This window comes from Haliaeetus albicilla, chromosome 20, assembly GCF_947461875.1.
Source record: "Haliaeetus albicilla chromosome 20, bHalAlb1.1, whole genome shotgun sequence".
Classification (NCBI taxonomy): Eukaryota; Metazoa; Chordata; class Aves; order Accipitriformes; family Accipitridae; genus Haliaeetus; species Haliaeetus albicilla.
In genome coordinates, this window is record NC_091502.1 from 25,494,029 (window position 1) to 25,511,402 (window position 17,374).

General features: G+C 38.3%; 1 protein-coding gene across 2 annotated transcripts in view; it reads right to left on the reverse strand.

The window, feature by feature from the left end:
• The window catches only part of UVRAG (UV radiation resistance associated), a 96,026-nt gene that overhangs the window by 18,918 nt on the left and 59,734 nt on the right, over nt 1-17,374 (reverse strand). For both annotated transcript variants that reach the window (XM_069808625.1, XM_069808624.1), the window contains exon 13: nt 11,851-11,929. In XM_069808625.1, coding sequence (XP_069664726.1) covers nt 11,851-11,929 — 79 coding nt within the window. The remainder of the gene's footprint in view (nt 1-11,850; nt 11,930-17,374) is intronic.

The window sequence follows — 17,374 nt, forward strand, 5'->3', positions numbered from 1 at the left end:
AATGAAAACAGAAAGTGTTGTTACAATGCCTGTTGCTATATAAACAACCTTGGGGGATCAGTGAAATAATGCCTGCTGCTATATAAACAGTTGTGTGTGTTTATACCTTTTGGGGGAAATTATAAAATTTTAGATTATTTGCACTCTTAACATGTTGCTTGCCTTTGTTTTATTAAATCTAGCTAGTTGTTCTAGCTCTGAACAGCTATGTGGGTTTACTGAAAAACCCTTAATCTGCAACATCAGTGAAATACATCGTGGTATCAATTAGCTCTTCAGACCGCATATCTCAAAACTAAACATCTAAAATTCATTTTCATTTTTCATATTTAAAAGACTGTCAGTATACATCTACCACAGTTTGGAAGTAAGTCTAACCAGGGGTGGGGTTTTGTTGTTTTTTTGTTTTTTTGTTTTTTTTTTTTTTTTTAAAGCTTCTTGGGGAAGTAGGAGAGGAAAAAAAGCAACGTAGCAAGCACTGTGATTATAACAAGTCTTCAAGTCCTCAATCTTGCTTTCGGAAGGAGCAGAGGACTGCCACAGTAGTGACAGCCCTCATCCAAACAAGAGGAAGGGCTCAAATACACAGCTATTTTTATGGAAATGCTGACTCGTATGTCGATATGCCAACGCCTGCCTCTCTCCCCCAAGTGGATTTCCATGCTGTTCAGAGGTCCACCCTGAAAAGCAGATGTTTACTTTGCAATTCTTCTAAGAGTACTAAACTAACATGAAAAACAAGTTACATCAACATCCTTGAAGACCCATGTCCTTCATTAATCCATTGGGCACATGCTTTAAAGTTCCTCAAGCTGACCCAGAGTGCTTAAAAAAAGCCTTCATTAAAACCACCTTAAAGGACTCCCATCACAATTTTGATTTAGCAATAACAAATAAGGCATACAAACAGCAATCAAAGCAGTAACAGGAGATAATTTCATTTTCTGCTGTCCCTTCAAAGCCTACTTACAATCACACTGTTATTTTTAAAACATGCTTAGTCTAAACTAGCCTGATTTCCCCCACGTTTACAAGGTAGAGGCTGCTATCAGTAAGATACTTTCCTCTTCTTTTACTTTGATCTGTAAGTGATAACTAGCAGTTGAGATGCTGCAAAGTCACTGGTCCAAGACAGTCGATGCTACAGTTAGGAAACGTCAATCTCTCCGTCATGGCTAAGTGTCTGCACACATTAGGTCTGCATGGAGCTCTAACTGATTCAGTTCTCACAAACTGCATCAAATTGATATGGTAACTTTTTCCCACCCACTGGTTCTTGCTACCCCAGGAACAGCCTCTCTCCTCTCAGCCTGGAGAATTTTAATTCACTTCCATCTGAAAGGCAGGGGAAATTAATGCATGAAATCTAAGTACAGGAGTGATTTGGCAGTGACCAGAGAAACTATATTCTCATCTGATAACAGATCTAATCGCCTTCTACCTTCTTTGATTTGCCTTAGAATTATATTAAGCTGCTTCTTCCCCTCGCATCCACCAAAATACAAAGTCTGATCATTATTCAAATACAGCAGCAGCCTGGACGCTAATGCTCAGCAACTTGTAATATTCTGCCAAACATTTATGAAGTAGTTTTCTTCTAATTTTTAAAACTGAAATGTGATAATAGGCAATATTTAATACTGGATTTTGGTTTCACAGCAATAGTGTTTATTGGAGATAGACCACAAGAAAATAAGGAAATAGGAGTACGTGTTTGAGTACATGCAGAACACACTGTAGAACTAAACATTTAGATGAGCCAAAAGCCGCGTTTCCTCCAGGACTCTCTTGCTCATATTTGTGAAACCCTTCCTGAGAGTAAACACAATATCCCTCCAGAGAGATCTCAAACATTAGCCTTCATGGTTCGAGTCTGGTATCCCAGTAAGGATATGGGAAACCATCGTCAAAGACAGGCTGGGGGAAACAGCCACTTACATAAGTAAACTATTCCTGTAAAATTTGGTGGTTTGTGGGCTCGTTATAAAAATAACATATATGGGCCCCCTTGCCCATAAAGGTGCCTCTCATATACCATGACCATTTTACAAAAAGAACATTAAAAAAAAAGCAATTTAGAAGATAGAGCAGTTACTGGCCTCAGAACAGTTTCCCTCCTTCCCCAGTGAAGCACTCAAATAACTAAAACCATGTTTACTCTTCAGCTGTAGTCTTGCTGCATTATAGCTTGATGAGATGAAACTATACAGCATAACTTTTCCAGGTTCAGGTCAGAACTTCTTAAAACAGCTCGGTATCTCAAAGTGATGTTTATTGGATTATAAGACATGGGCACACTTACTTCCTATGACCTCATTCATCCTGAGCTTTTGTATTAAAAATCATTACATCAGGCACAGAACAAAAGGTCAGATGTGCAAAAGCCAGAAGGAGAAAGACAAGTAACATTTTGTACATCTATCTTAAACACATTTTCTTTATGCATTTAGCTCCCCAAGCGTAATTTTGTGTTGCATGAGAACGTCTGATGCTTGCTTTTTACCTATATACACCAAAAGGGCAAGTGTCAGGAGTGCACAGGTAGGTACAGAGAACTCGTCCACCTTGTCCTGGCTGGAAATCAGAGTGAATATAGCACAGAGCCAGGCTGAAAGGCTTCATGGCTGCACCGGGGCTATTCCATCAGCTCAGGGGGTGGATGAGCATCCACACCCATCTGCATATGCCTGTGAACTCCTCTCTGCTAGTGATGAGGTTTTATCACTTGATGACAGTTCACAGCAATATAGTAGAAGTTTCCAAATAAGTTTCGGGAAATTTGCATATGGTGCTACTCACTCCTCCTACATTTGTTCATTACCTTCATATTTTTATAAATCCACTCCAAAACCAGGCAATTCTCCCATTTGGCATCAGTCCAGCTTTACCTTGTACCTCAAGACATTGCAGGAAAGGAACCTGCAGAATTATTTCAGTGTGCATGAACAATGTGCTCCACTAGGTATTGCAAACTCCAAGTCTTTCGGCTATTTGTTCTTTCATGCTATGTTGGGAAAGCCCTTGTTTTAAAATAGGTAAAATTGAGCTTTTGGCAGTTTTTCTCAAGCATTCATCCGGGTTTGTGAAACCTGCTCCTTCAAGTAAAAAGGCCCTTGCTTTGAGAAAACATTACTCAAAGAGCAAGTGATTCAGGCCATGCCACAGAACCTAAATGTAGGAAGAATTTGGGGATTCTCAGCTCCCAGAGCCATGTTTCACCTAAGCTGAACTGCTTCCCAGGTATCCATTATGCTACTTTTAGTAGGCAAAGGAGATTGACTTTTAAATAAGATTAGATTTTGAATCAAAAGGGAAAACCTCTCATTTGAAGAGTATAGAATTAATAGTTTAAACTGTGTAAGGCTTGCTTCCTATCAGGGTAACACCATCATTCAAGTGAACACCAAATGGCACTAAGAGACACCGATACTGGAAATCTTTTCTCATATGATAGACGATATTTCAAACTTAAAAGCTGAGGTCAGGGAACATTAAACCAAGGTCTGTTAAGCAACAGCCTTCCTGAAAACAACAAGCAACTTTTATTTGCTAAATTGAACCAGAGCTTGTTTTTTCTATTTACACAAAGTTAACTTGAGAAATATTCACATGAATTACAAACAAGATAGATACAAAGAAAGAAAGATACAATAGCCCCTTTAGTATTTCCAGTCTCTTGAAAAACAAAATACTTTAAAGCTCTGGATTTCCAAGTGTTCTGGACTGATCAAAACGTAAATGAGCCAATACATATCAGACACTTTTATTCCTTTTGTCAGAGAATAACTTGCTCTAAACTTCAACCATAGTATATAATAAGCCTGAAAGGCATTTATGGGTGATTAAGCAGCTGTCATACCCAAAGCTTGCAAAACAGGATTTGTGCCCTGATGTGCCAAATCCTATGCACAGAAGTATGAGACAAATCCTGCCTCACAGAGTACAAAACATACATACTAAACTATACAACAGAAGAACAAAGGATGTGGGTGGATGGCAAAGTGAAAATAACAGCAGCTCAGCAAAAAAAAAAAAAAAAAAAGTCACAGCTTGTCACTTGCTTGCTAATGACAGATAAGAGTAATTTTTATGTATGAAAGCAAGCAAGATTTCAGGAAATGATATGCATTTTAGCATGATTTTTTTTCGCCATTAAGAGATGGCAACATGGCAGAAAGTGAGAACGCTCCTGAAGGAAGAGACAGGCTCGCAAATGAGGTCCATGAATTCCACAGGTGTTAACACTTTATATCTGAAAGTCAAGCTTTGTCTCCAGAGCACACACCCTACTCATTAGGAAAAATTATACACTACATCTTTTTCCTACACTAACACATTGTGCCATGCCTTGATAACAGACTTCCCACTTGCCTATCTCTTTCAATTTCAAAATGTAGTGCTTACATATACTACAAAGCAGTTTAAGTTGGCAAATCACATGTGTTTATGTCAGCTTAACTATATCAGGAATCCATTTTCTTTTCGATTACTAAATTTCAGTTCTATTTTAAACACATACTCATTTTTTTAAAAAAACTTAGCAGGCTGAAGAGTTAACGCACAGAGATGATGACAGCTACATAGTACACAAGTGATCTAACACCCAGAGCATGCTTGCAGGGGGGTGATCCCCAAAATTATTTGGGAGAAGTGACTCTAGGCAAAACCTGGTGATGCCACCTCTCTTATTCCACCCAATGACGTTCACCCCACCTCATCTGCTCCGTACTCTCTGCAACCAGAGCAAGCAGCACAGCCTCCAGCACTGCCTGGGCTCAAGCTGCAGGTGCGGTGATCAGCACAGGTTGGAGAGCCAAGACCTGCTCCTCCACAGAGCAAGTTAACATTGGCCTTTGCTGATCAGTACAGATTGCCTACAGGCGAGGATAGGCAGGCTTTCATCTGAATGAAAGAGTGACTGTTGTTACAGCTAATCCAGTCTCATTTCAACCTATTTTATCTTGGCATGGGTGATAGGAAAGGAAAAAAAAGAAAGCCTTCCAACAAGTTTGCAAAAAACATATGTAAATTCCCCAATTCGAAATGATCTGGCTAGGTATCAGCCCATTGCTACCCTAGGAGACCTTCAGGAATGAAACTTCTCCTAAAAGGTTTTGGCTCTATGCAGCTGGAGAAGGTACTTTGTGGTTTTTCAGGTGCAGTCCCTTCCTCTTAACATTAAAATGAATGCTTGGCACTTTACAAGATGAGGACTCGACTCTGGCTTCAACCTGTGCTCTTTCAAGAACACTTTTCCCTATGCAGTTAAATTGGCCACAAATTCAGACAGTGCATTCTTTCTGAACTGTACATTTTATGATCTTAGTTTAGGGGCCTCATAAAAGACGTAGTGTGCAAGTCACAGTATCCTACACTCGAAGGGTCATAACCACTGCATCTACACTGATACCCACAGAACTCTTAAAGACACTTCTGCTTGGTAGTGTTTATTGCCAAAACAAATTTCTAGTCCTAACATTTCTGCTGCTCAACTTCCCATGGAAAAGTTTAATAGTTGCTATTATAAAGTTGATTTTCTCACATGTTTGATCGTCTAATGGAGCCAGAAACTGAACATCTTGCCTCATTTCATGTTTAAGAGCTGAATTTCAGTTTAGTTTCTTACATATGGCACTAGTACATAAGCATTTAACTTTTATTCCATGCAGCTATTAGAAAGATATCAGTTTGACTGCAACTAGAATATGTCAAGAAGTATTTTGCTTTTCTTCTATGCTTCTGTAAATGTTACTTACCTCGTGCATTAGACAAGCAACTGAACCAAAAAGCACCGTTCCCATGAGAGCAGCATTGGCTGATCAACATCTCTAGCAGGTTACATAAAGCACATAAATGTTGTCTGCCACCATGTGGACACAGCAACTCTGGACACTTGAAAGGAAGGCTAGACACAAGTTAACTTGCTTGGATCTGTATTGCATTGATGTGAAAACAAACATCCTTGGGGGAGCTGACAAAAGATTGAGTGATTTTTTTCATGTCAAATAGCAAAGTTCATCTGTTGCTAATGACTGTCAGATGAAAGCAGAACTATTCTTTGGCCAGGGCTGAGCAAATCATGCCAATGTGAATAGGAGTATCAGTCTAACATCACTCAATAGTTGTCTGACAAAACAAATCAGGGCTGGATCAGAAGAGAAACCTTTCCTTGTGAGCCGATCGTAAGCACGCATTCAGCCCGAACAGAAAAAAACCAAAACAAACCTTAACTCATGCAGCGTAACAAATCCAAAAGATTTCACAAAACCTGGGAGTGATGCCTGGAAGGTATGCGCCAACTGCCACCAACTGCAGAGCCTCCCTGACAAACACCAGCGATGAACTGGGGTAAGACTAGACATATTCACTCCTTAGCTTGGCTCTAGGAAATCAAGGAGCTGTAGAACAGTCCAAACTATTTGATACCTGGTTTTGCAAGTCTCCTTTCAAGTGCCAATAATTTAGACAAGGACAGAAAATCACTTCTGAGGTGACCTCCCCTAAAGCCAGAGGGAGGTAGTGACCAAGGTCACAGCAGCAACAAGACTAAAAGGGGTCTCGCACTGATCATAGTTCTGGCCTATGGTTCCATGGCAAAGCTGGGCTGAGACTCAGAATAAGAAACCCAGAAGATCAAGAGACAAATTAACTTCCACCCCCTTCGGTGGCTGACTGAAATACCAAATCATCACTTGATACTCAGAGCTGCAAATAAGCTGATTGCTCCATGCAAGAAAATAGCTGTAGTAACTCCCCTTCTAACCGGGACGAGAAGAAACTAGCTCTATAGCTGTAACACAATTATTTCCTCTCCAAGCAATCTTGCAATTGGACGAGGAATAGTGCCTGTCAAGTATCGTGCAAGAGACTACCTTGTGAATACCTAAAGGAATTAGAAGTTTCATGAACAAGATGCTCATGCTCTCTTCAATGGCTATGGGTTAGAAATAATGACCAATACAGGAAAGAAACCATGTAATATCATCTTGTATACAACTTCAGGCCAGGTATTCTCTAGTAGTGACACTGTACATGCTCACCAAGGACTCACCTCAAGGACAGTCACTAAAACAAGATCATCTCTTCATATGTAATGAAGAGCCTACACTGAAGTCAGGCCCAAGCAATCAAGGCTCTGGGAATGAAGGAAAGAGACAGCAAAACAGCAGTAAAGCTTCTTTCTTTCTACAGGCCTGAGATTTGAAACTTAAAGCCACTGTACTCTCACCCCCACAAACTCCAAGGTTAAAAAAAAATTTAAAGAACTGAGAGGAAAAAACCTGGAGAGCCAAGACCACTACTCAAGGACTTGCGAGAGCAGCTTAGCAAGGTCCATGCCTATGCCTTAGCTGAGCTGTGTGCCACATGCATTACATGTTCAGAGCAATGAGAACTCTGAGAGATGCTAGCTTGCCCATGCTGTGTTAGCTTATCACCCACAAAAAACACCCAACTCACAATGCTTCAAGGAGTTCCTAATATTCATCCACTATAGCAGGCGGTTTTCACGGTGTAATCTCAACTCCTCTGCTGTGAAAATGAATGCAGGAGTTCATTTCATTCTCCTGCTAAAGCCTCCTCTTCCTCAGATACTCCACACACATCCATAACTTGGCAGCTGCAGAGTTTGAGACACCAGCTACCTACTGAATGATCTCCCAGTGCCTAATGCTTTTGAGAGCCAAGCAATTCCCTCCCATTTTTAGTAACTGTATTGTGCTTCACCTTTGAAAATGCTCTGGAATGACAGTGATTTTTTTTGTTGTTGTTGTTGATATTATTAGACATAAGTCACTAATTTCCCTTTGAAAAAAATAACACGCTTGTATGTTTGTTAGAGTCAAAGAACTGAAATTTTAACTGGAAATTTATGGTTTTACCTAATATAATCCAACTTAAAAAGCTACTCTGCAAACTTCGTGAGGGATTCAATTCAATTTTACAAATAGAAAATACGGGGATTGAAACAATTTGTGCTCACATACAGATGGAAGTTATTATGAACTCTCGGAATTAACACACATTGTTTTGACTTCGGAATGTAACAGCAAAGCAAGTTTCTCCAAATAAATGCTCTACCAAGCTAGCACTGAGCTGCTTCTAATTCCAGCTGAATTCTCCTGAGTGCAAGATGTGGTTTTCATTGTTATTATCCTGCTGTTTTACAAAACAGTACCACTTTATCTCTAGAAGAGTTTTTATTTCAGCAATTTTACTTAATATCAACCCAGTCTCACTTCTTCCCCACTCATGTTTCTCCTTGTCGCCAGAACTCCAGGTAATTGTGAAAGGAACAAAAATATAAAAATCTGTGAAACCAAGGAAGCTTATACAAATCCTTTCAAGTATTTCTTCTAAGTTCATACAAGTTTTTCTGGGTTCTTTGTTTCTCACCCACAGTGATCAAGACTTGCATGAATGATTCAAGTAAGGTGATGGAGACCCAAGTTCTTCTCTTAACACTCCAGTAGAGTCAGCACTGTTCCTCCTAGGCACCTCCAATCTTCCCACAGCAACCCAGAGGGAATTAAGCAACTGATCTGCACTTATTCATGACAGAATAGTTTGCAGGACTGGTTCTCTGAATTAAGGCCAACACCTTTGGGCCTTAAAAGGATTCCCTCCCAGGTTGTGATGGTCTAGAGGTAAAAAAAAGAGGCAGCTGCTCATTCTCCATCCAAACTTAATTATTTTCACACATTCACATGAACTAAACATACCTGAAAGCTTCTCTCAAAGCAGTCTTAAGATCTTCTAAGAGCTACTTAAATTCAACAGTTCCAGCCTCCAAAGGAACACATAAAGGATTCAAACAATTTCAGGTTTTTAGATCAAGTCAGCCCCTGAGTACAGGAGTTTTGTGATGTATTTCTGCAAGTTATCTACCTGTTCTGCTTTCACAATGGAATTTCCCCTTGGTAGAACTATAAAAAGCTGCAATATTTGACCAAGGATATCAAAACAAAGATGACTACACCAGTTTATATGGACTTCAGTAACACTTTCCTGATTAAATAAGTAGTAGAAGCCTCCCAAAAATTCTGATTTACTTTTATTATGTTTTTATATTCAACAGCATACAATCTCAAGCATTAACATGTGAACCACTGGTGTTGTACAAACCACTTCAAAGTTCGGCCACTGACTTCTCTAGCTTGTACCAGCACCAGTGACCCCATGTAAATTTGGAAACTTTTTTTATACAAATACGTACTTAAAAGTCTTCATTTACTTTTATGAGTTTAAACACATGCCAGTGATTTCAGAAACCAACTGCAAGGACTTGGAAGGCAATATGGGTGAGTGACCATGTGTTCAACTGTTCACAGTCCTTTAGAAATAGGACAAGAACAAAATCAGAATGAGAGATTTCAGTAGGTCCAACAGTGGCTAACAACTCAAAGATGACAAGTCTTAAAAAAACAGGAAAACAAGCGAAGTGGTGACGGTTCCTATAAAAACGATACTACATACAGGCACAAGTGCCAACTAACCCAGACTACAAGAACTGGGAAGACTACCAACTTGGGCTCAATGAAGACTTCATAATCTCAGTCAAGAAAGAAGCACAGAGTGCTTGCATCACATAACTGAACACCGAACTCCAGCATAGGAACAAAACCATGAAAGGCTGAAAAGCAAAGCAAGCAGCATCACAACTCACAAGTTACAGAATGAACTAATGTATTTACATTAAGTAGAGATTAAGGAAAGCATTGATTTGATAGTAAAGGAGAGAGAAAGCTATCAAAGCATTTGAAGGAAAAGAGTATTTAATCCCTTTCTCTCACTGGTCTTCCCTATGAAAGTCAAGTGTGAACAGCTGGCTGCCATTATTAATACCAGCAACAAAGAGCCACAGTCTAAGTTACATTAACAGCTTGGTTAAGTGAATTTCCAAGATTAGCAGGACTTGATTAACTTCATCTTAAGATATTTTAGCCTTTAAGTAATTTCAGAGCCATTGGAGGTTATCTTCCAAAATACACTAAGCATGGGCAAGATACCAGAAGTCTGGAAAATGGTAAATGCAATCCAAGCTTAAAAAACAAACAACACAAAAAGACTCAGAAGCTTTACTTCAATTTGGGGTAGGGAATGGGGAATGAGTGGTGGAAGAGAGAACTGGAAAAATAAACCAAAAAACCTAGAAACTAAGCATAAAAAAGATCAGATTTTTCAAGAATAAAACTGTCAGACCAATCTAATTTCAAGCCTCACAAACAGGTTAGAAACTAAAATGTCATTTCTGTTGGAATTTAAATAACTCTGGGCACTTTATGGTGTAATATGCTCGCAAGCATACCAGGGAAATGGGACATTGATAAAGTATGAATGAATACAGAGCAAGTACTCATTCTTCGGGTGTAGTTAAAATAATGTTTCACTGCTATAAATGGAAGTGCTAGCAAAGCAGGGATCCACCTGAGTCTAGGCTTTACCCCAGCTCTAGTCAATATTTTAATTAGGTGAGCTGGAGAGAGAATAGGCTCAGATGCAGATAGCACAAGGCTAAGACAGAGTTCTCAACCCACCTTTCCCCATCTTCTACAGTTACGTCACCAAATCAGAAACATGATTAAAAACAAAAAAGTGCATCTTTAAGGATACATTCAAGGTACAGCATGTAAAACATGAATTAAACAAGTCACCTGCACAAATCCAGAATGGACTATTTTGTTGCTGTGCAGAAGACTTGGGATGGCTAGTTGCACTGAATCACAAAATTCACCATGTTAGACTGTTAAGAGTACAAACCTATCGGAACATAATGAACTGGAAAAAAATTACAAGACCTGTGGAGCATTTCTCCCATTCTACTCAATGTTTTGAAGGCAACAGTTGCATACTGTATCCAGCTTTGGGCACTACAAGAAAGATGTGGATTCAGATGGAGAATAGGAGACAACAAGAATGCTCAGAAGTTAAGAGACGTGACCCATGAGATAACACTTTAAAAATGAAAGGTTATCTTTCAATGCATAAAAGTTTGCAAAGAGGAAGAGACTTAAATAAACATATTATTATAATAAGTGATTACGTGATTAAAGAGAAGCAAGACAGATTTGGATTAGATGTCAGAAAAGACTTTAACAGCCAAGACAGTCTAGCATTGGAACTAAGTAGTACTTAGATCACAGGCTCTCCTTCAGGGAAAATTATACACACATCTACCAGGGATAGCGTATGAGCAGCTGACCCTGCCCTAGGACTAGGCAATCATCTAAATGGCCTCCTCAGGTCCCTTTCAGACCAGCTTTTTGAACATTTTCTGAATTCCATACCAAATGTGTTAGCAGCAGGTATTAGTACCATCTCAAATACAAGCTTGTGAACTTGTAAACTTTCACGCATTTGCCAAAGTAAAGGATGATTTTTAAAATACATTAAGAGCAAGGAAGTAAGGATGATTAGAGAACTTTTTAATATAAAGTCATACATTTGCAAGACTTCAGATTTTCCAGCTTGTTGTGTTTTCTTATCGTAAGTATAGAGGTAGAATACTAGTTAAAGTAATAATACAGCAAAATTAAAGACACAGCAATGAGAATGACATGAATGGATCTTCAAGTATGACAGGATAAAAATAACAGAAAACATTTGCAATTTTCAAAACAGTGTGTATAGACTATTTGAAAACAAAAAGATTCATTACTAGCTGGCAAGCCTTTCTCTAAGCACAATGCAAGAAAATCTCAAGCACAAAGCTGTAAGTTAAGTGAAAACAATGACTTGAAGAAAACCCCCACTAATTCAGATGTTCGCCATAGAGAATAGCATCACAAGACAGTAGATGTACACTCATGGCATACTGACACCAAGCAGATAGTAAAATCTCAGTGTACTAACCTGTGCTATATTTTTGTTGAGAAGATATACTCCATATTCAAACTGAAGCTTCTCCCCTCCTTTTGGATATAAAGGAAATCTGATGGGAAAGAAAAAAAGGAAAAAAAAAGAGCATGTGAGATGAAATTATTCAGATGCTTAAGTAAACTTTAAAAAGCCACAGACTCCTTTTCTGAGAAGGTAAAGGTTTAAAAAGCCTCTCTTGCTGACTTCTCCCAGGAACCCTTCTCCACAGGATGTACTTAGGAACCCTCTGCAACTCTAGTCAATCAGCCTTTTAAAAACTGATGTCAAAATTCAGCTAATGAATTACATTTTCTAAAGCATTTTAGGTTTTTAAAAGATGCTTTATGACTCTCCCAGTGCTGCAACATTCGTCTCATTTAGTGAAGCATATTTTAAGAAGCATACAGCATAACACCAGATCCCACGTTATCCCTTTGTATTCAGCCATTCGCATTTGGTTAGCTCATTTCCAAATAGAAATAATCTTTGAAGAAAGGTGTTCTCTTGTGATTGTTATTTTGTGATTGAAAGAGCACAAATCTCTTCACATACAGGAGACATTTGCAGGCTCACTTACCATCACACCAGAACAACGCTCAGAGAATGTAAGTGATTCCTTTCCTTTCAACAAGCTTCACACGTGCACCAAAGGCTTGAGTCAGTTACAGCATCATAGGTCACGCCAGCCCTTGCAAATATTATATTCCTAATGTTTATTTCTCCTATTTAATAAATAAAGCATTTTTCACAATTTTAAATACCTAGATGCAGCAAATAGCTTATAGGAAAGTAGCACAGCTTACTTCTGTCTTAACTGCTGCATGAGATCAGAGAACCAAAACTTTAGTCCCTGGAGTATTGAAACTGTTTGACGGTCTGCATTAAAGAATATAAATTTATGTGTATATTCTAGGAAACTTTGCTTAAGTGAAGCAAATCTCATAAACAGTTTTAGTATTTGTACACTGCATTTCTTAGGACTGTCTTTTGACTCTTCCTTACCACTAGAGGTTATGAGGTCATCGTGGTCAATACAGTAATCTCAGCACAATCTAGATTTTATGTTTATGGGAACTACACCATGAAACGAGCTTTTGCCTTTTCAAGAACTGTATGCTCTGTAGCTCCTAATCAAGATGCTGAGCATATTATCTGCACAAAATCCACATTACATCAGAAACCAAAGTCTCTCTCAAATGTAAGATAACAAATACAGGAGATCAATATCTACTAGAAACAACACACATTCTAGAGGGGTGATTACAGAAAGTGTATTTTATCATCAATCAGCCCCACAGTAGAGTACATTTGCAACTTTTAAGGAGAATTATACAGCACCATTAAAGCTAAAGGTTAACAGGTCATGATCACAGCAGATCAAATATTAAGATGTCAGCTTCAAGTTTTATGCTACTTTCAAAATCACTAGGTCACTTCAAGTTGAGGAATATAAAAATCACCATGAATAGTATATACCTAGCTCACCTTGCTTAATAGATCTATAAATCCAACTAGTTCCCCATGCAAGAAAATAAAACCTTTCAAAATGAACACATGCTACAAAAATTCCACGACGCATTATCCTAAGTGTAAAATACAAATCAAAAGGAGTTCATTTCCATATCTACAATTACACTACCCAAATAGAGCAGGATTTAGATTTAAAAGGATACCTTTACAATTAACAGTATAAAACAAACTCAAGCTTGACAATAAAAGCACCATTAGGAACACAAGCCATGTTTTACTGAAAGATAGTATTTCATTAAGTCACTAGTAATGGGAACCATGTATTCGATTATTAGACACAGAGCTTTTCGATACATACAGTATAGAAGAGAGGATAAAAACTGTTTTACAGTGCTCGCTACCATCTCCCACACAGTTTTTCTAAGTGGTAAAGATTAAGCTTTTCTGTTTATCATGTTGGCCCTGCTTCTTTGCTAATATTCACACTTTTGTCCTCTAACTTCCACTAATTAATCTTGAAAGACTCTGAACTACATACATCCTCGTGTCAGCTTTCATAACATAATCGTTTACATGAAAGTCTTGAAAAATGTCAGTGGATGTCTTTGTGCATGCACATTTATGACTCAGAGAAAAATATTACCAACTTTCACGTCTCTTTCTTTGTGTGTTATCTTGCTTGCCCATTAAGCCTGGTCACAAGCAATAAACTTAAAGGAGAGGAACCACGACATTTTATACAGTGCTTCATTGAGTATAATTGAATGCAACTTTAACTGCTGGCTCCCTAAGTGAAATTCTTCTTGCCTGCTCCTTAGAAAAGCACGACTGTAAGCTAAATCTCTCACTTTGGCATGCTGCAAAAAGTTTAAGTCTGCTGTATAAGGTTTTAGTTATACTTGCTCAAAAAATATATTTGAAAACTACTATTTTAGTATTTTTATAATCACGAAGCACTCAATAAAATGCAAAATGGCATCCGCCTGCCCATTCTACTCCAACATGTACCTTCCTTGTTTCCATTCTTGCTGATACATTTCGGAAAAAAATCATTAAGCTCTTTTAAAGCAGAACAGAGATATTTACTCTAGGATGACAAATTCAAAGGAGTAAGTGTGATATGTTTAGTAGAAAGAAGAAGAAAATCAAGCTACAGGTGTCTGTCGTGTAATCACCAGAAGACATCATCTGTGAGAAGTTACCAAGTAGTAGGAAACTTGTTCTGAGTACATTCAGAAGGTGAGCTCTGGTCCTCCCCAGATCAGTACTCTTACATACTGTGAGGAAACCATATACCTACCATGCTAGCAGGCAGTAATTAGGAACAAAACAGCTTCTGCTCAGTGAGGTTCAAAGTGTGCCCTTGTAAAAATATCTTGATATTTATCTTGTGACTATGGAATATTACTTTTTAATAGTGTGTAGACTTCTTAAAACACAGCCCTAATACACCCTGAGTTTACAGTAGATATTCTATTTCTGTATATAGAGCGCACTGCTCAGCTGGCATACAGCAGTAATAACTTTAACAGTGACTCATAAAGAAGATCTTAGTTCAGAGAACATTAACTTGATGCAAGAAAAAAACACAGCATTTAGTAACTTATAACAGGTTAACCCTATTTGGAGTTGTTTCTGCACCTCATGTTTCCACTGTAACTCAAGGCTATTCTTGCTTCCCTTCAGACATCTGATACATCAGCAATGGTAAGAGCCTGTGCTGGTGAAAAGCACAAGGAAGAGTAGTGATAAAGGGAGGAACAAGCTAGCAGGCACGTGGAAAGGCAGCTGTAGGATCTATGACAATTGTGCCAAAGATGCTGAAATTAAACAAGTCCCACTTTGAATTCAGAAGGTGGAGAACACTGTGTAAGAGTGATCCAAACTGCACACCAGACTGATTTTAACCAGATGGTCAATATGTGCCTTTAAGATCTAAGATAACATAAAGAGGATTCTCAATCTTAAAAGCTTATGTTTGTTTTGGAAGTTTTATGTTTTGCTTATTCAATCCTGAAGGACTGTGACAAATGCAAAGTTTTTATTAATTTCTTTGAGTCATGTGTTCTCTTTTATAGGACTCACTGGGATACAAGTCAGATGACCAGTGTTACCCAGCTGTACCACGCTGCAGTAACAGAGACAAATCCATAATAAACTGCAAAACATACACATGCATGACATTTTTAGACACATAGCTCACCTCCCCTTTCATGGCATGTTACTTTGGACAAAAGTTAATTCTTCTACTTGTGATACCACAATGACAGAATAGTTTCTTCCATAGTGAACCAGAACAATATCATGCTTACAAGCCTCAAAGAATACATGAGACTTATACTAACACTAATATGATCAAGACCCAAGTTTTCCCAGTCTCAGAAGAAAAGGTTTCGATTGCCATTTCTCATGGACAACAGTAAAAAAAAAAAATTAAAAAATTAAAAATAATCATAGAAGCAGTTACAAGGCACTTCTAATGATCTCTGAATAATTTCATTTTAGCAGAGCTTAGAATAGAGATAGCAACTCATCTCCTCTCCTGCTTGGAGGGTTCCCAAGAATAAGCACCTCCTCTCCACCTGCAATCTTAATTCCAACAAGTCAACATCAACCGCTTTATTTCAACCTATCCCCTATTAATTACTGCCACACTTCCTAAGCAGACGTCAGCTGCTGGATAAAGAACTCTTCAGCTTCAACCTTATCCAAGAAAAACTGGCATGGAAGTTGGAAGGGAGCACATTACTAACAGCTAGTCAAGAAACTCTCCTCTTCCACTGAAGGCACCTAATATTCAAATAGGATACTATTCTTAGCACTGAAATCCTGTGTTTAACACAACTGGGTGCCACCAACCATGAGCAGTTCTAAGAACAAAGAACAGGTTTTTGAAGTACATAAGGCAACTGATTTTCAGTCTATTTGCACATAAGGAGGTTTTACTGATAGGCAATGAGTAAGCAAACAAGCATGAGCAGGTCAAGGCTTAGAGTACTGCTGATCTACATAACCAAATATATCTACTTGTAAGAAACTCAAATGAGACTGACAAATCAAAGCATGCACTCAAGTATCAGAATACAGATTAGTGCAAGCCTAAAAGGAAGAATCTCTAATTTCCTTGTAAACTGCCCAGGTAAACAGGGGTGGAAAAGGAAGAAATCCCAGCTAAAAGGAGTGGCTAAATGAAGTGTCAACATCAGTGTGATTTTATGCTGTAGACTCCATGTGAAAGTTTCTATGGTACTAAGCTTCATTTCACAACTCTTTGGGGAGGGTTTAAAGTAAAAAAGCAAGGCAAAGGTTACGTGCTTTGTTCACAGTTACTCTGATGGGGAAAAGTAACCTCAAGTCAGTCTTTTAAATAAAAAACAGGGCTGAAAGTCTACCTATTCTCCAACTTGAAACTACAGTACCAGCACCCTACCATTAACAACAGAATTAAATTTTGAGTTCCTCAAGGATCTCACAACACTTTATGAATGCTACCTTTTAGAATAATCAGTTTGAACATTTGCATAAGAAATACCATTCTGATGAGTATCAAGCTTACAGGCATCCAACTACATCATCAACAGGACTCTTAAGGAGCTGTTACTTTGCAGTTAGTCTTTAATGAGCTTTTTTTTCTAACGTGGTATTTAGTCAAGTAGAACACATCTTAGACATAACACACACGCATACCTCTAAAACTGAAAAGCGAAGTATAATCTTACTGCAGTAAATCACATTTTTAAGGGTACGAAGACTGTGGACAGGGTACTAAATTGTCAACTCTGGTTTAAAAGTCTTTCTAGAAAAGAAAAGAAACTCAAGATACACGTTTCCAGTCAATACAGAAAACTAATGGTGGCTGGTAGCCATTGTTTCCACTCCAGCTGAGTCATTAAGATGCAAACAGCTAAACAGAAATATCAGTGTTAAACCAAGGAAAATTTCATTTTTCAGTTCAAGATGTATTCTTGAACGTGTCTAAACACATTTGTGGTCTGGGGGCAGTACAGGATGAGCAGATAGGAGTTTCGATGAACGCCTTTGCCAGCTG